Below are 24,027 nucleotides of genomic sequence, written 5' to 3'. Positions count from 1 at the left end.
TCAATTATGACTAGTGATTTTGAGCAGTTTTTCCTCTCTATGGACCCTCTGTATGTCCTCCTTAGAAAAGTGCCTATTCAGGCCTTTTGCACATTATTTAATTGAATAATTTGTCTTCCTGGTGTGGAATTGAGTGAGTTATTTTTATATTTCAGAGATATAACACTAGTCCATAGTATTTTTCACAAATATGCCTTCCTATATGGTTGGTTCCTTTTTAATATTGTTGATGGTTTCTTTAACAGTACAGAAGTTTTTGGCTTCATATAGTCTCCTGCATTTTTTTCTTTCCTTTATATCCCTTGCCCTAGGAATGTATTGATGAAAATATTTCTGCAAGCGATACTAAAACTTTCCCACAGATGTTCACCTCTAGGATATTTATGGTGGCACAACTTTTACATTTAAGTCTTATATCCACATCAAATTTATTTTGGTGTATTGTCTAAGTGGGGGGTCTAGAGTCATTTTTGGCATGTACGTGTTCAGATCTCACAGTGCCACTTATTGAGGAGGCAATTTTGACTCCATTTTATGACTCTACCCTCCTTTGTCAGATATTATTTGACCACAGAGACATGGGGTTATTTCTGGTCTCTCTATTCTCTTCCATTGATCTATATGTTCCCAGGCCAGTACCAGACTATTGATTACAGTGGCCTTGCAATATGGTTCAATATCAGATATTGTGATCCCTCCTACTTTGTTCTTTCTCAAAATTGATGCAGCTATTTGGGGTCATTTGTGCTTCCATATAAATTTTTGAAATGTTTGTTCTATATCTTTAAAATGTGCCATTGATATTTTAATAGGGATTGCATTGAATATCTAAATTGCTTTGGGTAATATGGGCATTTGGATGATGTTAATTCCTTCAATCCATGATCATAGAATGTGCTTCCATTTGTTCACCTCTCCTTAATTTCTTCCTTCAGGGTTGTGCAGTTTTCTCAGTACAGGTATTTTACCTTATCGGTTAGGTTTATTCCTAGGTACTTTGTTTTTCTTCTTGCTAGTGTAAAAGGAACTTGTGACTGGTGCACTGAGTGGAAGAATAATGAACAAACAACACTCCCTCATTTTTGTCCCAGGAGCTGTGAACAAGCAAGCCCGTCCCAGCACACATCAGTCCCCCTTTTGAAAACATCTCTGTGGATGCCACTGTCACTCTGAACCACTGTCTGGTTTTCCACACACTCCAACTCTCTGGCAAGTCAAGAGTCTCCCTCAGTGATGGTAAGCCATGGCCCTTTCTTCTCCCAGACCCAGGTGCCACCAGAATATTCTCAATCTCTGGCACTGTCCAGGCTGGTAACTGGTGCCCACACTTGGGTGTGCTAAGAGCTGTGTATGTGTGTCATCTTTTTCCCTTTGCAAATTTTCATAATCAAGTTGCTCCTTGTACATGTCTATGGTTCCCTCACCCTGTGAGGTTAGCTACTAGGTTGCTACCCCTGACCCAGAACTCCTTTGGTGAAGTCCCTAGGGCAGCTGTGTTATCTGGAGCCATGCCCAAGGACTTTCCCTCACTGCCTATAAAACCTCTGCACTGCACCTTTTGAAACATCTTCTGCACACTTCGGAGTTTGAACTTCATTTCAGCTTATATTCTGTTGACTGTTCACTTTGTATTTTGGAAGATCCTCTAATTGTTTCAGTGGGGTGCATAAGCAAGTGGGCTCAGCTCCCACCTACTTTGCCACCATCTTATGCCCCCCTATTTGGTGTCACTTTTGGTGGAAAATAAAGGCCTATTGGTGGTGGTCATTGTCCCAGCAACCTGGACACATCATCGGTGGCTACTGCCCCTGTGCTACCCCAGAGAGACTCCCACCCAAAGTAGTTTCAGACATTAAATCTTCAGATTCCCACACAGCAAAATATCAGATGGATCTGAGTTGTGACATCACTGAAATCTCGGAAGGGCCAGGTAGGCTTCTCCAGAGTGGTGAAGTAGCTTCTGAGACCTGGGACAGGAGACTGGCTCTGGGTTTGTTGTGGTCACAGGATGAGGTCCAGTGAGTGTTCTTATGGGCAGGGAATTGGTGGATGAACTACCCCACCATGGGTAACAGTGTGATTACCCAGGCTTTTTTATCAGTGTGTCCAGATGACAGCAAATGTGGATAGAGGGTGAAGCTTGAAAGCTCACAGAAACATCAAAACCTGACTTCAGACAATTTAGTCACTTAACAAATGCAATAATATAAGAAAGAAAGAGAGCCACACATTGGGGTACATTACAGTCTGGGATTATGAGCAAGCAGATGAGAAAATACTAGGGATTAGACAGGGGTCTTGGTGGGACAACTTGAGTGACAGTTTAAAATGTCTGAAATTGTTCTCATTGTTATAAAGGTCATGATCAGCTGCCTTTTTCTAAGGATTATAGCTTATTGAGGGTAAAAATACCCTGACTTAGATGCCCTGCACTGGAGCCATTCTCAAAGGCATAGAGCTCACATTTTCTCCATGAGCTGTTAGGTGTGAACCCTTGAACTTTCCTGGAGTTTTTCTGCAGTGTTTTTTGTTAATACACATGTTAAAGGCTCATTGGTGAGGTTCAGATCCATTTCCTCCAATTCCTCTTGCAGCAGGTAAATCCCCCAGAGGTAGGTTATGAGACGCTATAGAGGATGATGTGTAGGAAGGCTTTCAGAATCTGTTGGGAGTGAGATACTTAAGTCATATGACAATTAATTTACGGTTGTACTTGATAGGATTGGGCACCCCCACATTATCAGGGCATTTCTGTGATGGAGTTTAAAAGTCACTGAACTTGTTGAGTCAGATCACCCTTCCCAGTAGGAGGTGCCTCGTCTGACTCTTGATGTCCTGCAAGGAACCTGTATGACCCTCTTTCTGCATGGCTTTGGAACTGGAGCATAAACATTAGCTTTGGCTCTGCCTCTAGTACCCATGGTCCAAGTGCTTCTCCTGAGTATCAGGCCTGAGTTATTTCACTGTAATTAACCTTATGATGTCTCTGTGACTCTCATATCACCTACCTCCTCGAATTCCCCTGAATCTTTGTATCATGATCTGTTATTTGCTCAGAGCCACAGTGCAGGAGTGCGATGTGTACCCATGCCCCTGGAAGTCCAGGATGAGGTAGGTTTGACCCAGAGGTGAGCAGGTCCCTAATCAGACCCAGGGTCCCATCAGTCTGCCCCATCACACAGGCCGTGTCTCTTCCTAACACTTTCTGCTTGTCCTGTTCCTGCCAAGATGGAGAGGAGACTGTGTCAAAGGACCAGAAGAACACTTTGGAAAATAGTACTGTTTTTCTTAACTCAGCACAGCCTCTGGTCACCAGTGTTTTATGTCCATTTCATGTGCTCACATGTTGACTCCACCTGCACTCGGTGTACACTTTCCCTTTGCTGTGTCCCCTCCTTGATCAGAAAAATAATAAAACGCCTGTTTAAAACAACTGAATTATTTTGAAAACAAGAGATGAAATATGAAATTGAATAAGAAAGATGTGTTCTATTCTCAATACACAATATCTTTCTCTCTTAATAACAAGAGAAACTGGCCTTGGCTTGTGTGGTTCAGAAGATTGAGTGCTGCCCTGTCAATCAAAGGTCTGCAAGTTTGGTTCCTAGTCAGAACAATTGCCTGGGTTGCTCAGTGAGGTCCTCAGTGAGGGATGCATGAGAGGCAACCACACATTGATGTTTCTCTCCCTTTCTTTCTCCCTCCCTTCCACTATGTAGAAAATAAATAAATAACTCTTTAAATAACAAAAGAAGTGAAAGTGGACAGAAGCAAGAAAGCAGATGAGCTTTGGAGCCCCAATGCCTAGAGAAATCCATAACTCTCAGAATCAAATTTCCTCTATGCTTCAGTGTCTCTTAAAGATAGACTTTTCAAGGCCATGGAACCAGTGGGCTGAAAAGCGTTCCTGGGTCAAGGGCGGGAGACAGGAGCTTATTATTTAATGGGCACCAAGTCAGTTTGGGAAAGTGAAAATTTCTGGATAGAGATTGTGACAACGGTTGCACAGCAGTATGAATAAACTTAATGTCACTCTGTCCATTTAAAATTGTTTATCACGGTGAGTATCAGTTAATGTATATTTTATTACAAATATCGCACTCATAAGAATGAGAGGTTTGCACGTGTTTTCCAGGAGAGATGGTGCCTCCTGAAACTGCAGGGTCAGAATGGAGTCAGTCCTTCAGGCAGGGGCTGGTATGAAAGGTCTTTCTGAGGTGCTTGCTTCTGAGCAGGAACGTGAGAAAACATGTGACTGTCCCATGGATTTTTCCAGGGAAATGAAATCTGGGAAGAGGGGATATCAGTCCAGGATTCTGTGGCACGGACTTTCTGGCTTGAGAGCAGTGTGAGAGGTGGATGTGTGGGAGAAGGACAGCTGGTGAGTCACATCCTGAGAGGGTGCAGGGAATTGCAAGGAACTAGTTTTCTCATCAAGGGAGGTGCACTGTGGCTGTCATGTCAACAAGGTCCAGGATTCACTAGAACTGTGACACAAAGATGATGTGTGGAGACACAAGGCTATCCATGACACTCACCAACACAAGATGGTCCTGCCTAGATTGAGCCTTCCCTTCTTGGAAGACACTTTGTCCCCATGAATTTTCACATTGTAGAGTCCCTTGAGCCAGTAACCAACCAAAATTCTCTCTGCTCTCACATGGAAAGGCAGTGAGAAAAATGATGAGACCTTCAACAGTTCCAGTTAATTTGGTCTAATATTCACTAATGCTCCTGGAAAACTGGGACACACACACAGAGATACTAACCTGAAATGCATCCTGGGCAACCTCACAGGGACAGGTTCAGGAGGAAAGGGCATGTCCAGTCTGAGGGCCTTCTACTACAGGTGAGGACACACAACACTGGGTTCACAAGGGCCATGGACAGGCTGTGAGTTCTTCTTCTCCAAATTGGTGGAGGGGACAGAAATGGGTTACAGCACAGTTGTCTGCTTGTTAAAACAGACATTATCACTGCTTCTCTCCCTTGGGGTCCACCTCCTTTTCCATCATGCTGGTCATGGGGGGTTGGTGCCCAGGGCTCCTCACCCATGTCCCCCAGAACCTGAAAGCCTGGGGTGCCATCTCTGTCAGAGAAGCCACCTCAGCTCCACATGGCAATCCAACTCCTCACTGTCAGCTATCTTGTTGACAAGTGGATTTCCTGAGATATATTTCACATGAGGAAATCTTTCCCTTGGCTCTAGGGTGTCCTCAGTCTGTCAGATGCGCCCCAGGTTTCCCTGTGCACTCTTTAATAATAGGGCCAGCAGTGGGACAATTTTGCATATGGAGGGCATCTGAGACTTGGCCAAGCAAACCTGGCTTTCCGTATATACCAGGTGGCTCAATCCCATCAACTGTTTTAACTTCAGTTTAGTGTTTCAATAAATGACACATCGACTCTGCACTTTGGTTTCTCTCCATCAATGACCTTGGCCTTCATGAGCTCCCAGCCACTCCCCCAGACAACAGCCCCCAAATCTGGCCCACTTCTAGGGTCTCAGGTGCACCCAGAGATGACAGGTTCCAAAAGAACACTCTTTGATGAGGATAAAAATTCCATGGTTCACACAATTCTCAGAACACCTGCTGACCCAGAGTCAGTGTCCATTTCTCCCTGGGAGAAGCTGACTCCAGGGTCTGAGCACCTCTTGTGTTCTAGGAAACTGGGAGGCCTCTTCAGTGGCTCACCCATGGGAAGGGACTACCTGTTTTGTGGGAAGTGAAAGAAAAGAAAGGATACAGTGTGTCTAACACCCTTGTCAGCTACAGAGAATGGGCTATACTGTGGATAACAGTTCTTAACCAGTGTGGATCTTTCCCTGGATCTGCACTGAGACAGATTCTGCACCTGCAAGAATCTGTAACCTGCAAGGCCAGGGCACCTCAACCAGGTCAAGGGAAAACCCAAATAATACTGTCAATATGTGTGAGCCAGCATCATGGAATAGACACATAGGAGGATCAGAAGATGAATCCATGTCCAGAAATGCTTTAATGGGAACATTGATAAATACAGAATATCAGTAGTAAAGAGTTGCATTGAAGAAGCTGGAGAAAGTGAACATGTGGTTGAAATAATAATAACAGTGCATGTTTGAAAGGGTGATCTTGTGCTTTGGTAGATCCTCTCCAACTCTAACATTGTCAGTTCAGTTGCTGGTTTCATTAAGGATCAGAAATAAAAATAAAATCTCAAATGGACCAGAGGGTGTTCCATCTTTGCCATGAGTTTCATTCTGTGCAGCCTCCTCAAAGCTTCAGTCACACTGAACACTTTCCATTTCTGTAGTTAATGTCTTCCATTCGCTGTCTCAGGACATTCTTCCGTGTATCTCTATCATGCTCTATTTCCCGTTCCTTTATTTTGACTGTATTTTATGTTATATGTTCTAAGAGCTCAAGCTATTTGGTTGATTAAAAGTTTCATTCAGTTTTTAGGTAAATTAGACTTTTTTTTTCTTTGCACCAGTTACTTCATTGAACAGCCTAGTCACTTCTCTGTACCGCTATGTCCTACAATATCTCAGGCACTGCATAATTTTGTCTTCCTAATGCTTGTTATTTATTTATTTTTTTTTTCAGCTAAGAACTGTTTCAGGTGCCCTCTGCAGTCTTCCAGAAAATTGAATTTTTTTTGCACTAGGATAATTTTGTAAAGATCTAAATGAGTGAAAATCCGGAGGTGCAATATCTGATGAACGCAGCCAATGAATGTGAGCTTCCCAGCCAGGCTGTGATAGTTTTTGCCTGGTCATCAAAGTAACATGCAGTCTTACATTTTCCTGATAGAAGAATCTGTGTTTTATGTAAAGAAATCTGGGCACTTTTCACTGAGTGCTGGCCTCAGTTGGTCTCATTGGGGGAAGTCCTTTATGGAATTAATCACTTGGTTTTCCAAAAGGAGCTAATCATAGCGGACTCTTGTCCCATCCCACCATATGAACAAGTTCGCCTTCTTTGGATGAAGATCGGCCTTTGGTGTGGCTAGTAGTGGCTCATTTCACTTGTCCCATGATGCCTTCTGTTCCACAATATAGTAAGGTGTTAACCCTTATCTTCTATCACATTTTTTTTTAACACAGACTGTTTTCATTACATTTAAGTAAATAATTCTATGTAAAAATGCAGTTGAATGTGTGTTTTTCTTCTGTTCATTTTTTTCCCTTAACTGATGTGACACCCAAACATAAACGTTATTAACATAATCAAGATAGTGCAAATGGTTTTTAAAACTTTATTTAGATATTTTATTATGCCTGCTATCTCACTCGTGGTACAGCATTGGTGGTTCTCAAATAATGTCTCAATTTGATCATTCTCAACTTTAACTGGTTTGCTCATTCATGGAGCATGATCCAGTGAGGCATTACCCAGTGACAGATCTCCAGCAAGAAATATCACAAACCACTTCTGACACATGCAGGTTCTCACAGGTCCTTCTCCGTACACTGCAAAAATCTTTTTGTGTGTGCTCCAATTGTTTTTTCCCTTACATTCTTTAAATAATAAGCATAATATGTAAAACTAGTGCTTATATTCTCTCATCTTTAATATTAAAATAGATACACAAAAATCCACAAGTTTTGACAAGCTATTTTTCAAATGCACACTGTTATGACAACTGTCATAATAAAATCTAACAGAATTGTTTTGAATGAAGTTAAAGACAGCTATATGTTACAAGAGTCATCCTACAGGGGGAAAAGCACATTATGACTGTCCCTGGCAACATTCTAAAGTGATTAACATTGTAAATTCCAACGCAATTACATTAATGTTAGAATGTGCCCACAGACCAAGCTAAGTAAGGCTGCTCTGCTGGGTCAATAGTAAAGGGAGATCAGAGCTCAGGGATCTGATGTTGTACTTCCCATACTGCTCCAGTGTTCCTTGGCCCTACTCTGTTCACATCAGGTCTTCCTCCCTCTGATCACTTGAAATGACAGGGAATCAATACCACCCCCACTACTCACTGTGTTCTCATCCTGTGGGCACCCACTACTCATTACAAGGTGAGCCAATTAATTCAGGCCCAGCCCACCATGGAGTTTTAGAAATTACTCCTTACCTGAATGGACCTAGTTTACACACAAGTGTGATTTTGCTATCTAACGGTTTCTGTTATAAAACGTTTCCATGACACTGATGTCTGATATCTACTCATGAGATTCTATGTGATGTCCCCAAGGGCCAGTGGACCTCATAGTAACTGAAGGATAAGAAAATCACAATGGGAACAAGGCCATAGGACACAGTCATACTGTGTTATGTAGATATCCCAGGAACAGACAAGCTGGCAAAACTTTGGAGGGTGGAGTTCATGCTCTGGACTGGGTCCTCCATTGCATTTAATGCAACAGAACTCATGGAAGAACCTTTCAGGAGACACTATATGTCCTTACTAAGTCCATGGTGTAGACACTATTCACAAAAGAAACTCTCCATGCAAACCACAGTGAACCAAGAGCTATATAGCATGTTCGCTGGCACAGGGTGTTCAGCAGGGCGATTGCCCCACCACATTTTTGGATACAACTTGCAGAATGTGTAATTTAATCTCAACAGTCATAGCCTGAACTGGGTGAGAGCTCTTGATTTTCAGAGAGAGATTCATCCCTAGTTGGTACAATTAGGGATCAATTAAATTGAGGCTTTGACTGCTGCCTTTTTTATGGGAGTCCTCACAGCTCTGGGCCAGCAGTAGAACAAAAGTTTATTTGCAGGTTGTGGCTTTTCACACTGTTCCCTTTTTCAGATTGTGTTGTAGCTCTCAGCAGGAAGAGAGTTGTTGGTCTGGCCATGCAGAATCTACCCCTCTCTCTAATTACCTTCTACAGGAAGAAGGAAACTTCCATCATTCAAAACCTGATGGAAGCCAGGAGATCAAAGCCAACAGCCACTGTGTGCTCTGAGTCCAGGTATTTCTAAAAAACAGGCCATGCACATAAACCTATTCCTCACAGTGTGGGATGGAATTTAGGCAATTTATGGAGAATGAGAGACACAGAGTATGTGAGTGGATATGACTGACAGAAACAGGGAACAGGAGAGAGTTTCCTGGGGTGATGTCCTTGTGTTTGAAGGTGTCCAGTGTGAGATGCACCTGGTGCAGTCTGGGGGAGGCTTAATATCACCTGCAGCATCTCTGAGACTCTCCTTCATGTTCTCTGCTTTCAAGTGTGATGACTACTATATGCATTGGTTACACTAGGCTCCTGGAAAGGGGCTCAAGTGGGTTTCATACATCAGTTGGAGTGGTGATACAACACACTATGGCAACTGTGAGAGGCAAATTCACAACTTCAAGAGACATTGGCAATAATATACAGTACCTGTAAATGAGTAGCCTGAGAGCCAAATACACAGTTGTGTATTACTGTGCAAGTGACACAGTGAGGGGAATTCAGTGTGAGCCCACACAGAAACCTTCATGCAGGAAGAGCTGTAACCACTAGGGAGTGCACTGTGTTTCTGGACATAAAGATCATACCTGGAACAGATTCAATTTCAGGTTTGGGATGGTTTTATTTCTGGATTCTACACATGTAACAGTTTTCATTAGGGAGCTTCTCTGAATTCCTGATTCTGTACTCAATTATGGAGTCTCTGAGTTAGAAAAGTCTGTTGCAAAGACAATATTCTCACAGGGACAATAGACAGAGTCTCTTTCAGACACTCTTGGACCTAATTTCAATGAAACATCTAGTATTCTGACCCATGCCACCTGAAAATAACCAGAGCCTCAGCTGGGTCCCACAGTGCAGCCCAGCCCCACAGAGCTCAGTTACAAGCCAGCCAGCAGCCGGACACCTACAGGCTGGACAGCAGGCACCAGAGGTATATGAATCAAACACCAAAAGAGAAAGGTCCCTGGTGGTGACAGTCATTGACTGGGCTTCATTCTCACAACAGTAAGAGTAGGTGACTCTGCAAGGGCAGAGGGAGCCATGGCAGCATGGTGCGGAGGCTCAGGCTAACAAGAACACCAATGGGACATGGAGTGTTTATCACACACCAGGTTGAAATTTCTGGGAGGAACAGGAAAGGCCCTTCAGAAAGTCTGGCATGTTTTGATACAATGTGGAAAGGTGGTGGTGGAGGAGAGGAATCCTGCCACCGAGGCTTGGTTAGGCTTCGTGTCCCAATGATATCTAAAGAGGAGACCTGGCCTTTCTCACAAGATTTCCCATATGGGGCAGATGGGGAAGAGGCAGGAATGAGACATCAGCTGCTAGCAGTCTAACATAAAATAAAACAGAGTTTGACACCATTCCCCTAAACAAAATAAATGAGTAAAGATGAGATAAGGAGTCATTATGTGTGCACAACAACCATGCACATGGAAAAATAAAAGTATGATTATCATAGGCCAATGATGATAACAGGAAAATGATGATGACAATGATGAGAGTGGTGATGCAGTTGATGGTGAGTTGAGACAGGGATATTGTTTCCATTTAACAATAGCTCCTCACACAAGCACTTCATCACCAGAGCTCCTCCAGGCAGGGGTGTCCTCTCTTCTCAGTAATTGGTAAGAGGTTTCATAAATGGGGCCCCAATGAGTTATGGAGTTTGGCTGATGCATAGTGTGACCACAAAAGTGGTCAAGTCTGAGTCTCTAGGTCTGTGACATTGTTGTGCTATATAACAGAGACACTGAAAATGTATATGCATGTAACAAGGAGTCACTTTCACACTTGTATGCAATGATATGTTCCTTCTTTCCCTTGATACCTACCTGCATATTTGTTAAAGTTTCCTTTTCTAACAAATATGTGTCTATAATGATTTTAGTATTTTCTAAGATGATATAAGCTGTCTCTACCATGCTCTCTATTTTCATCTAGGTGTCCACTTAAAAAGTCTTCACCTTCCTATGTGGTGTGACACTGTTCAATAAATAAAGATATTTTAAAAAATATATTATTTATTCATTTATTAACTTTAGAGAAGGGAAAGGGGGGAGAAAGAGACAGAGAAACATAAATGTGAGGTTGCATCACACATGCCCTCTGCTGGGGACCTAGCCTGAAACCCAGGCATGTGCCCTGCTCTGGGAATCCAACTAGCAAACCTTTGTTCATTCCACTGAGTCACTCTGGCTAAGGTGAAAATAGGTATATTTATGTAATGTGACTCGAACTAAATCCAGCATCCTGCCCTGATCCAGTTCCCAAGCACTCCCATATTTGTGGGTAATTTGTACAGCTGTGCTCCACTCCTGGTACCAAACCAGTTTCTAGGCTGCATGGCTGCTGTAACCAATGAGCATGAGCAATGGAGGCTGGCCAGTTTCTGGGGAGCATTTTTGGAAAACTTAGCTATAGAAAATAAATTAAAGCATTGATAACTGGACTTTGCTAATATTAAATAATTTTGGCCCAAGATCCCTTTAGCCAATGAAAAAACTAGTGTGAAATGAAGACTATATTTCAACATCATCTATCTGAAGGAAGAGAGTGTTTATTGGACATTAAGAAGGTTATATGCTATATCAGAGAGCCCAGCAACCTCTGGCCAAAGTGGCTATTCCAAGGTCAGAGCTGAGGGAGGCTGGGAATGAGGGTTTCTGATCAGGGTAGAAGTTCCCTGTCCTGTAAGCAAATCTATTCTAGGAATTCTGCTTATTTTCCTCACTCTGAATCCTAACATCACTGATAAAACTGAAAGTGCAAAGCTGGTGTCATTTGCTATCATGGCACCACTTGCCAAGCAGTCCCATGACCTTGTTAAACATGACTGTCATTTTACACTCCTGAGATTATCTCTAGGGGACAGGGAATCTACTCAAAATCAAAAACAGCCTGACTGACTGACCCACACCAGCAGGCAAAATTTATTTAAGCGGGATGCACCTGGTTCTGAATGTCAGGGTCTGTCTCTTGCCATCTACTGGCCTGTAATGGGTCAGTCCACATATTCAGGTTCTAGTAAAGGGTCTCAGATTTCTCTTCTGGAGATGAATCCTCCAACTTCTGATGACTCTTCAATAACCTACATCCAGGTTCATAGAAGTTATTACTTAAATTATCCAAAATATTATTGAAAGCCCAGGTGACATTATTTTGCACTCAAGGCTTGGTTCATGCAAAGAAATGGAAAAAAGGTGCCTTTTGCACTTAAAACAAATGGATCTGTATGACTCAATGCAGTGGTGAGGACACTTGGGTGATTGTGAGTGACCTGTCACAGATGTGACCTTCCAGAACTGGGGAAGGTGTTCTTCATGCAATCGGAGGTGAGACCTCACAGAGGAGCTTCCTACCTTCTAGGTAGGTAATGATATTAACAACAGTGTTGAACACACCTAATGGAGTTGTCATCCTTTTATGGAGTTTGCATATCAAGTTACCACTGCAATCGCAAAGCTATTTTTCAGATGGAAACACCAATGTTGAGGCCACATCTCCAATGGCCCAGCCTGAGGAGGACAGGGCTGTGCTTGTTGGGAAACGCCCAGCTTGGATTCAGAAACTGTAATCCTGACAATAGGCTGGAGGGCCCCAAGGCTGGAAATAATCAGGAAGCCTTGGAGAAACAGGCTCCTGAGGTGACTTGGCCTGTCCCCCCTTAGCAGGGGCATTAACCCTGCCCCTCTGCTTTTTCTTGTGATAGTCCCTGCATAGGACAGGTAAGACCCCTCGGGGGAGGGGGAACCTAAGACATGCATTGACCGATGTGGGCAGCAGACAAGAAATTGGAGGACATGGAGAAGGAACAAACAGTCCCTTGCACCTCTCAACTTGGCTTGGACACGGCCAGAGTCCTCATTGCAGCTGAGAAGCAGTCTCCTTATCTTTTGGTGGTTCTCTCCTCCTGCCTGGCTCAGGCATAAACAATGCCGGAAAAATAGCCCTCAATCATATCTGGTGGGTCCCAAGGTAATCAGGCCTAGAGATAAATTCTTTGGAGCATGCTCTGTTCATTCCTCAAATCTCTGGTCAGCTCATGCTGTGAAGGACCCTTGTTTACACCCCTTACCTGGTATTGTTAAGCCATTTATTTTATTTACACTTTTTACTCTATATCTTTAAGGTACCTTTAAGTCTTCTTCCCCCTTATCTATAGTCTTTATTGTTGATTATAATCTCCTCTCAGACCCTTGTATATCAGTGAATCCCTGTCACTTGTTTTCTTAAAAGTATCTATTCTCTTTGAAACCATACTGGTGTAATGAGTAACATACGCATTCCTTTTACCTAGGCCACTGATAAGTTTTTCAATATAAGCCTTGGAACAAGGGGCAACAGGCTTCCCCACTAGACGGCCTTCCCCACTAGGGGGATGTGCCAGGGCTTTCCCCACGAGAGGAATGTACCACGGCCTTATCCCGTGAGAGGGAAGTGCCCTTGTAGGCTCTCCTGGTAAACAGAGAAGTGTTTGAGACATTTTGTGTTTTATCCCCCGCATCCGTGACAGCCCCTGGATGGGCTCTGGGTTTTAGATCCCTGATCCAATCTCTGCTGGACTCAGCTGGTTTCCCTTAGGTTTCAGAAGGTGCTGCATTGTCTGTGGTGCCCCCCACAGAGGCACGTCCCTATAGCCACCGCACAGTGCAGCATGTGCTGTCCTCTCCACTGTACTTACTCATATGCCCTCAGATATTGTCCTGTAACTCAGTGACTCGCAGTCTCAGCAGAGGAGCTCCCAGGGGCTGTCTTAACAGGGCCTGCCTGGTGTCTGGGTGTGAGCACACCTTGTAGATAGTGAGTGTGTGCCCTGTGGTCAGCATTCCCTCTACAGCTCTACAGACAACAATCCTGAAGGGTCCCCACCACAGAGTTCAAATGTCCCTGGTGTGTCACACAATGGACGCCAAGATGTGTGAGTGTGGACAGCAGACCAGGTGACAAGCATCATCAACCTGCGAGCCCAGGACATGGCACGGGAAGTCTGTCCTCCAGCACTGAGGAGGGCTTAAATCCTGTAGGTTTGCCCCCAAGGTTGGAGTACTTAGGCTGAGGGTGCCCTTGCAGAGACTCATTTGTAGACAACAAAGAAACAGGATTGGGGTTGTCACCACTTCAAACGTGCTAGAGACGACTGTCCTGCAGAGGGTGGGCCTGGCAAGATGCTGGTCTGGACAAGGTTCAAAACCTGTGTGGCACACACCCACCACTAGGGGGATCTATTGCCATCACAAACCTGTCTCAAGATCTCCTGAGTGGTTTTACTTGCAACATGCACTGGATATTTTAATATCCCAATTTTCATCTATTTATTGTGTGTCTATCATTATGTATAGAAAAAACTACTGGCATATATAGGCCTGCAGAGTCCCCCTGCATCCAGGCACATATATTCTTTCCACCTGCCCTCCCATGAGCATCCAAGACAGGGAAGAGGAGCTCTGCTGAGCAGCTAAGACTTGACCCAAAAGGAAGGCATGCAAGTGCAGCCCCTCCCCATCCCATGAAAACCAGCTCACCTCCTGTCTCTGAACAACACTGGGAGGAGCCTTCTGTGTGAGCCCATCCTCAGAGTTCACACCATGGGGTCTGCACTCTTTTGGGCTTCCCTTCTCATTGCTGTCAACTGTACGTCCTTTTGCAGGAGGGTCAGTGGAGAGTGCTCCTCAGGGACTGTTCTCACAGTCTGTTTCTCTCTTTGTAGGTTCCCTGTGCCAAGTTCAGCTGGTGGAGTCTGGAGGAGGCTTGGTGCAGCCTGGAGGGCACCTGACCCTCTCCTGTAAAGCCTCTGGACTCACCTTCACTGACTACAGCATGGACTGGGTCCGCCAGGCTGCAGGGAAGGGGCTGGAGTGGGTGGCAACAGTGTCAAACAACTGGATCAAGTCAATGGTATGCTCCATTAGTTCAAGGAAGATTCACAATCTCCAGAGACAACCCGACCAACACAGTCTCTCTCAAAATGACCAACCTGAAACCTGAAGACACGGCCGTGTGTTACTGTACCAGAGACACAGCGAGGGGAACTCATTGTGAGCCCAGGCAAAAATCTCCTACAGGAGACAAGAAGTCTGGGCTGCAGAGGGCACCCAGGGCACCAGGGGGCACTCAGGACCCAAAATGGAGAGCGTGAAACCCAAGAGGAACTAAAGGTGCTAATTTTGTTTGTTTGTTTAGTTTTGTTTTACATTTTGGTGTTTCCTCTCCCTGCTCAACAAATCTTACTCTATTTTTTTTTCTTTATTTCCAGCTCCTTATCTTCTTTTGTGTTTCAGGTTAAAATTTAGAACATATGTTAAATTATATTATTTTTATATATTTGAAGTTAACATAACATGAAATTCACTGTTTTAAGTATTTCAATATATACAATTCAGTATCCCCTTGTATAGTTCCATGGCTCTAACACTATTATCATTATCTAGTTGCAAACATTTTTTTCCTGAAAAAATGTTCATGTTTGTGATAGTTCTGGACTTCTGGCCAAGATGGAGGCATAGGTAGATATGCTTTGCTTCCATGCACAACCTCCTAAAAGATGATAGAAAAATGAACAATTATTTTTTTCCAGGTTCTGAAAATAAAAATAAAAATAAAAATCCTCTGTGTTGAACCGAAATATTTCCTCTTCATTTCTATGTTCCAGAGTGATTTACATATTTCAGAGTGAACATGAAATCTGCTTTTTCTGCTCACACAAATCGCACTTACTTCTACTCCTATCTCCCTCAGGCCTCATTTTAACAATTCAGAGAGGGTGAAACACCCATCAGGGCAATAACATTGAATCTAGGATCCTCCTGAATGGAGATCAAAGAAGAAGGTCAGTTCTGTCCTACTGTTAACTGTCCTTTTATCCACTCAATGGTGTCTTTTGCCAGTGGTCATTCCATCCTGTCACTGGGGATCTCTATGGACAAAAGGATGGTACAGAGTGAGTGTGAAGCAGAGACCCATGAGATGTGCTCATCTCATACCCATGTCCACAGTGACTCTGACTCCTGAGTTCTGTGACTTGGCTTGTGTTTCCATTGGTAATGCAATGTATGAAGAGGATTATCCCCTTTAACCCAGATATGTGTGCCTGAGACTTACAAGGATGATCTGAGACAGATGCAAATTCTGTCTGAAGCTCTTTTCAAGGATCTCCAGAAATCTACCTCATCATACACTTTACTATTTTCACATGTTATTAAGGACTCTGTGCCTGTTGGGAGAGACAGGTCAACACAAAGTGAAGCAGTGTGGCATTGCTGGAGAGATGATTATTGGCCTGTCAGGAACCATCTGGCTTGGTTTCAGGGACTTTAGTCTGGTTGCTAGCAAGAGGGCTCCAAGGTAGAGGTGAGCAAGGGGGCCTTGGGGAAACAGGCCAATTAGGAGACAAAACCTGTCTCCTTGGAAGGGGCACAACCCCTGCCTCCTTCACATCACCCTGTTTGGCCCTGAAGGATGGTTGGTTAGTCCATGGTGGGTAAGGCCCCTGAATGCCAACCTAATATAGGCACAGTCACATAGGAGCCATCAGGGAAGGACTTGGGAAACACAGAGAAGGAATTAAAGACCCTCACCCATTGGCTTTGTCATGACCAGAGCCCCCATTGTATCTGAAAGAGGTCTCCTTATCTCTTGGCTCCTCTGCTTCACACCCTTGCCTGACTCAGACTCCAAACAATACTATAGGCAGATACAGCCCTGAACTCAATCAGGTGGTTCCAGAGGACCATTAGGTCTGGAAAAGGAATACAGTAAATCCTATGAAACCTATTTTGCTAAGAATGCCCTCAAGTTAATGAGTACTAGTATTTAGGGTCTGATCATAGGATGAGGTTATTTTCTCAGGTTTTAGGGCTGAATTGGTGTAACCCTGTCTACCAGACCCTGACTCAGAAACACACTTGTAACCCCTTTACTATTATCCTTAAACCATATGTCCCTGTTTTAATCATTACTCTTACATTGATTGATAATATTTATACACATGCTACTAATCCATAGACGAGTTAAACTCAATAAAAGTTACTTCAAGAGAAGGGCTCAGGGACTTGTCTACTGGAGGGAATCTGGACAGGCAAATTGCATCAGGTAGAGTTTATTTCTTCATCTATGGAAATTTGGGAGATTCTGTAGGATAGAGCCTCATCTTCTGGCATCCAAACAGAGACACTTGTGACCTAGATCTGCCTAAGAGGGTATGAGTCATCATCGCAACCACACAGCTATGAGGTGGCAGTTCTTGTGTGTCTTTAACCCCTAGTAAGGGACCAAGCTGGACCATAAATTGTTTGTTCTGGCACAGTTGTGTGGACGATAAAGGAGAAGGGGAATTTCTTTCAGGGCCATCTCTTGTGTCCATTTGTTTTCAGTTTTTCTGCCCTTTTTTTTCTATGCCTCAGGTAACATCTGACAGTTCAATTTTAATTCAAACACTCTTTGCAGGATTTTGATCTCTCTCCCTTGAGAAGCTGCCACACCTTACAGGCAGGCATTGAGTATTTAAAAACCACAAGGGTGCTCATTGCAACAAAGATTCCCATAAAAGAAAGCTGGACATGGACTGGGACAGAACACTAGGTTGCATGCCAGCTGCAAGCAAAAGTCCACACAACAAGAGGTACACTGTAAAAATGTTCACAGTCCCATCCCTGTGACACGTTTCTCTCCTAGGTTTAGTTCTCAAGACAAGAAAGCAATATTTTATCTTGGAGCAAAAAGTGTTCATTTTTCCAAACCTTTTTCTCACTTCTCCCTCCACTTTAAAAATATGTTAAGAAGTTTCCAGCAGTTAGGTAATTAAATAGTCAGGACTTGAATACAGGAGGCAAATTTTCCTCATGCCCTGGGTGTTTTTGGCTGTCCCTATGTGTGTAGGAGCTCCAGGTGGGTGTCTAGGATCAATCCCTAAGACATGCAAGGGACTCACAGGGAATCCCATTAACAATATTTAACTTTAAGTTCATCTGGGTACATGTGATATAACAGCTGGTCACCTAGTGCCCTGAGTCCCCTTAGTTGTTTTAGATAGTCAGGGGAGAAACTGTGACACATAAGAGAGTTAGGGATAACCAAGGGGTTAAACCCTTGGAAGCCCTTCTCACAAGCAGTACAGTTTGACCCACTACACTTATCTAATTTCCCAGCAATTAATCAGAAAGGACTTAGAAGATTAGATAATGCAGCGTGGAGACTAAAGAAAGTAAAAATGAAAACAAAAGTATCTCAGCTGCAGTAATGGGCTCCAGACTAACTAGGGAGCAGGAGATGGACTCTTAACTGTGTCAGCAGCTTCTTATGGCTGCAGGATGAGCAGGCTAAGATAAAATTTAATCAACTTACTTCAGACAGGAAAGGGATAAGTTTACAGAGAAAGGTTCTCTAGATTTAGAAGTATGAGAAAGAGACAGACAGCAACTGAAATGGCTCCAGGAAAATTGGACCCCTATAGGACATCATAACTGATTAACTTGGAACCTAGGTAGAACAGCTCTTTATTTGCCCTTATTCAAACTAGAAGTCTTTGTCATCAGGAAAGCTTAGACTTAAAGGTCCCAGACCTCAGATGCAGGCATGTACTGAGTGTAATTGCAGGAACCCGCTGCCACGGACAGAGGATAGTCCCTCTCTTAGTCCCCCTTCTGCACTTCTTTGGGACAATGTGTCAGAAGATTCATCACCTTGCCTCCTCCTCCCTCAGATTCTCCTCTATCATTTACTCAGACCATGACTCTGATGCATCAGTGTCTTAAAGAAGCTGTAGAGGCAGGAGATTGGAAAGCTTTGTCAGATTTTCCAATTGTCTCTAAGCAAAATGGACAGCTTATCCATGACCTGTTGCATTTTACAATATATTAAGATTTAAAGAAGAGCATAAAGGAAAATGGGTTTCAGTCACCCTATACTGCAGGGTTTATCTCTGTCATCACTGATGACTATAAAATGGCCTCCTGTGACTGGATTACTCTTGGTAGAACTATTCTTATACCAGGCCATATTATTCTGTGGCATTCAGAATATGGTGACCACTGCCACCCACAGGCCACAGAACACAACAGGAGCAACAACCCAGTGTGGCTTGATATGCTGCTTAAGACTGGTCAGTACAAACATCCTGAAGAACAGGCCAGAATGGATCTATGGGTTTTTACCCCATGCTCCCAGGCAGCTTTTAACACCCTTAAAATGGTAAGATAAATGGAAGTTAAAGTCCAACAGCCCAGCTTCTTTATTAATGTTTGACAAGCAGCCATAGAAACCTATTTCGAATTTGCTGAAATACTGCAGGAGACAATATTGAAGAAGGTTGAAAATCCGGAAGCAGCTGAAACTCTTCTACTACAGTGAGCCTATGAGAATGCCAATGATGACTTTACAGCTGTTCTCAATTCCCTTGAGTGAACCACCACTAATATCAGTCAGTTAATTAAGGCCTGCCAGAATATAGGCATGGAGCAACAAGGAACCTCATTATTAACAGATGTTCTAAAAGGAGAGGTTACATGTTTTGGCTGTGGCAAGGCAGGTCAAATTTGCAGGGACTGCCAAGCCCCACCATGAGCTAATTCAGGGAAGTGACAAAATAAAGTTGGTCCAGGTTGTCATAAGGGCAGATATTGGAATAATCAATGTAGATCTAAATATGACCAGGATGGAAAACCACTTCCCCCTCAGGGAAACTGACAGAGAGGCAAGATCTTTGGCATCATGAACCCCAAAAGGAGTTCTCCAGACAACCTCAATCAGTTGTTTTGAAATCGGGAATATGTCAAATCACTTACTTCGGCACTGCCTCAAGTTGGGGGGTGCAGGATTGAACTTGGTCACTACCCATAAACTCATCTTAAAGGAACAGGACAAAGTCCTCACAGCTTTTACAGGAGAGTGGGGGCTGTTGCATGAAGGCACAGTTGGGTTGATATTAGGATAATCTAGTTTTACTGTCAGTGGAATCCTAGTCCAGCCTAGAATCATTGTTTCTATTGGAGAGAAATTGAAATTATGATTAGAGCCTCTGGAATCATGTCATTCCTGCCCCAGCTCATATGTCCAAACTTCATCTTCTTCCCTGTATAGTACCAAATGACAAATATATTAAGAGAGGAAAAGGAGGTTTCGGCAGTACTAATAACCATTTTGTTTTTTGAGCCACTTCCATTAAATTAACTAAACACCTTTTAGAAGTGACAAAAGCAGACATCTCCATGGCCTGCTAGATACAGGTGCAGATGTCTCTATAATGTCTAGTCAATACTGGCCTTCAGACTGGCTGCTAGCGGAGGCCGACATGTCTGTAACTTGCATATGAGGCAACGTTCAGCCATGTAGTAGCGTCTTGTTTCTCAGGAGCTGTGGCCATGAAGAACAGGTTGGGCAGACTTAACTTTTTATCTTTCCAGCCCCACTTAATATTTGGAGATGAGACTTTCTTACCCAATGGGGAATGAAAATCATCCTCCCACCTTTTTACTAATGGCCACTGTTCAAATGACTCCCCTACACCTCACATGGATTTCAGATATGCCTGTGTAGGTCAGTAAGTGGCCGCTGAATGGAGAGAGCTTTGAAAAAACGAAACAAAACATGAATTAGTACAACTGCAATTAAAGGCACGGCATATTGAAACCTCTGGCTGTCTGTGGAATACTCTGATTTTTGTAGTTCCTTAGAATCATGGAAGTGGAGACTTATACATGATCTTAAGAAAGTGAATGAGGTATTCCAGCCATCGGAGATCTTCAACCCAGAGTTCCCAATCCAGCTTGTCTACCTAAGAAATGGCTGTTGTTAGCCATTGCTTGAAAAGTTTCTTTTTTCATAATTCCTTTTGTTGAAAAAGACAGAGTACAATTTACTTCCTCTGTCCCTGTTTTTGACAATTCTCAACCATTTTGATTTTAATGGAAAGTTCTATCTCAAGACACATTAAATAGCTTATTTGCCAAAATTTAATTCACTAAACTTTACAGCCTGTGTTAGAATCATTTTCTAATTATAATACCATAATATCATTATGCAGATGGCATTTTAATTACTGCTCTGTCCTCTGAAACACAGCCTGCCCTCAGTTAAATTATTACAAGACATCCCAATCCTTAACGTTCCCCTGAAAGAAAAAAGTAGTGAGACCCCGTCCCTAAAGTTAGGACTGTTTTTACTGACAGTTCAGGAAAAACAGGGAAAGCTGCCATCATCTGGCAGGAGGATGAGGAACAGAAGCATTGTTTCCTATGGTCATGCTTCTACCAGATGAGCTGAGCTCCAAAGAACCATTATGACTTACCAGTGATGGCGTCACAAGCCCTTGAATTTAGTTTGTGATTCTGGTTATAGTGTATATACTCTCCTTCATATAAGTCATTCTCTCCTTAAGGTGCCTATTGACCCTTCTCCACTCAGCCTATTTTTAACCTTGCAAATGTTACCAGATAAAAGGGAACATATCTGTAACATGTGTTCCAATACAGGTCTGTCTTGTCCTTTTTCTGAGACAATGACCAAGCTGACACTCTAGTTGGCATAACAGACAACTTTCAGAAAGCTGTTGCCTCTCATCAATTTTTCATCAAAATAGCCATGCACTTCACAAGGAGTTTAAATTCCCATGTTCTCATGCTAATCAAATTATTAAAGAATGTCCAGATTGCCAGGCCTCAGGTAAAGTATTTCTCTCTCGGAATTAATCCCAGGAATCTAGAGCCACAAGTAATTTGTCAGACAGATGTCACTCATTAAGCCCTTTTGGGGAAGTTTAAATTTATTCATGTCTCTATTGAGATATTCTCCAGGGCATTGCATGATTCTTCCCTTACAAATCAGCAAAGAACATACAAGCACACTGTTCTGAGGCTTCATTCATTTAGGCCATGCACAGCAAATTAAAACTGACAATGGACCAGGATATATGGCTTGATCCACTTAGGACATCCTACAAAGGTGGGGAATTCAACATAAAACATGTATCCCTTATAATGTCATAGACCAATCAATTGTTCAACATGCTCATCATACTTTTTAAACTTAATTAACAAATAAAAAAAAAGGGGGGGACCCGGTAGATCTCTACCAAAAATTGTTTAATGCTGGCCATATATACTAACCATTTTCTTAATTGTGACAATTCTCTTAACACACCAGTAGAAAAACATTTCATTCCCCAAGAGGCTGGCAATAAGGGACCCCATACTTTAGTATTATATAGAGATCCCTTAGGAGAAGGAAAATGGGAGGGACCAGTTGAATTGTTGACATGGGGAAGAAGATATGCTTGTCTTTTATTACCTACAGGTCCTTTGTGGCTGCCTGCCAGGAGAATAAAGCTATAGCATGGGAGACTGGATCCTTCGCCTGATGCGCTACAACCAATTGGAAAGGATCCACTGTCTGGAGGACCTGACAGATCAGCTATCCTATATAATCATAACCGAGGGACAACGAATGGTGTGGGCCTGCTATCAGAAGCCAGAGACACCAACAACTTAGGCTCTCCCAACCCCTAATCCAAAAAGAGTAGCTTAGGGAATCATAAAAAATCTAATTTTTAGGGCTGAAATATTTATGAAGGGTGTAGGGGTCCAAGGTGCCCCTGAGAATCCATTTTTAGCCTACTTATCAGTAGCATCTTATAATTCCACCGAAATTATAGTAACTCTTGTCCTGTTGGCTTGTTTTGAGGGATTTAGCATTGCGGATGATGTTCAACATATTTACTGGGGTTGCATCCTTGATCCTCCTGTGTCTAATGCGATATATATGGAGATTGTTTATTCAAGACTGCATTAGAGAGCAGCAGATAGTAGATTTCTACCGAAAACAAATACATTCACAAACAAAAAAGCAGGAGACGTTGGGAACTATCCCACCTGGTTTCTGGGACTGTTGCCTTGTTGACAAGTGCAAGGGCTTCAAGGCTGGAGCTAAACAAGGAGGCTTTGGGAAAGTAGGCCAGTAAGAAGGCAAAATCTGTCCCCCAGGTAGGGGTTCAGCCCCCGCTTCTCCCTTCACCCTGCTTGGCCCTGAAAGATGGCTGGTTAGTCAATGATGGCTAAGACCCCTTGGAGCCACAGGCGACCTAAGATAGGTACAGTCACCTAGTGGCCATCAGGAAAGAACTTGGGGGACACAGAGAAGGTGAAAAAGACCCTCACATATTGGCTTTGTCATAGTGGGAGTCCTCATTCTACCTGAAAGAAGTCTCCTTATCTTGGCTGCTCTGCTCCCCATGCCTGCCCTACTCAGTCTTGAAACAATACAAGAGACAGGCACAACCATAAACTGGATTAGGCAGTTCCCAGGGGCAATTAGGCCTGGAAAAGGTATGCATTAAATTATATAAAACTTGCTTTGTTAAGAATTCACTCGAGTTAATGAGTACTATTGCGTGGGTTCCGAGCATAGGATTGTAATGGGATACAACCAGGGCTCTCTCCAAAAGAGATGTGTAATGGGGTCCAGAAATTAGGGGGTCCAAGAAAAATATAATCTCCCCACCCCAGGGAAGATCACCATGAGGGATGGGAGTCTTGAGCAGGGTCATTGAGAGTTACTTTATCAGTAACAGGTCAGCTTCTTACATGAAGTAGAGCAGGGCCATTGAGAATCATTTTGTATGTCAATAACAGAATAGCTTCACTCCTCATATGCAAAGAGTTATTTTGCATATCACCAAGGCTAATGAGGAAGGCGTAAAAGACTTAATACAGACTGTAACTTGGAGAGGAAAGAGGAGACATAGGGGCCTGCAGGAGAAACAAAGGGACACAGACTCTGGGGACCAGTAAGAAGACCACATTGGAAGAAAGTGGAGAGAAAGGACTCCTGCTAGTGGGCCATGAGAAGGCATCACATGGTTATGGATTAAGAGCTGGAGATTGCGGTGACTCAGCAGATGGTGCTGAGAACCATGAGAGGGCTGCCTAGCTGAGCCCCCAGCTTCTGTTGTTTTTCTCTTGAGGGACGGTACCCCTGACAGGCCTGACCAGGCTAAATGTGGAATATTACCAAACAAATAGACCCATGGCAAGGGTGCCCATATGCTATTATCAAAACAATGACCCCCCACTTCCCCGGCATCCCTTGGTTTTAGGTCCTTTGCCCACTGCCCTTGGAATTAT

General features: G+C 43.3%; 1 gene segment (V, D, J or C); it reads left to right on the top strand.

Moving 5' to 3' along the window:
- The window catches only part of LOC129076575 (immunoglobulin heavy variable 3-9-like), a 59,796-nt gene that overhangs the window by 15,498 nt on the left and 20,271 nt on the right, over positions 1-24,027 (top strand). The window contains 1 exon segment of the V gene segment in view: positions 14,625-14,812. Coding sequence covers positions 14,625-14,812 — 188 coding nt within the window.

The sequence above is a fragment of the Pteronotus mesoamericanus genome, unplaced genomic scaffold, assembly GCF_021234165.1.
Source record: "Pteronotus mesoamericanus isolate MK-2021 breed Mesoamerican mustached bat unplaced genomic scaffold, CSHL_Meso_final contig_61, whole genome shotgun sequence".
Lineage (NCBI taxonomy): Eukaryota > Metazoa > Chordata > Mammalia > Chiroptera > Mormoopidae > Pteronotus > Pteronotus mesoamericanus.
Note: the sequence above shows the minus strand (reverse complement) of the source record. Positions and strands in the feature narration are given on the sequence as shown.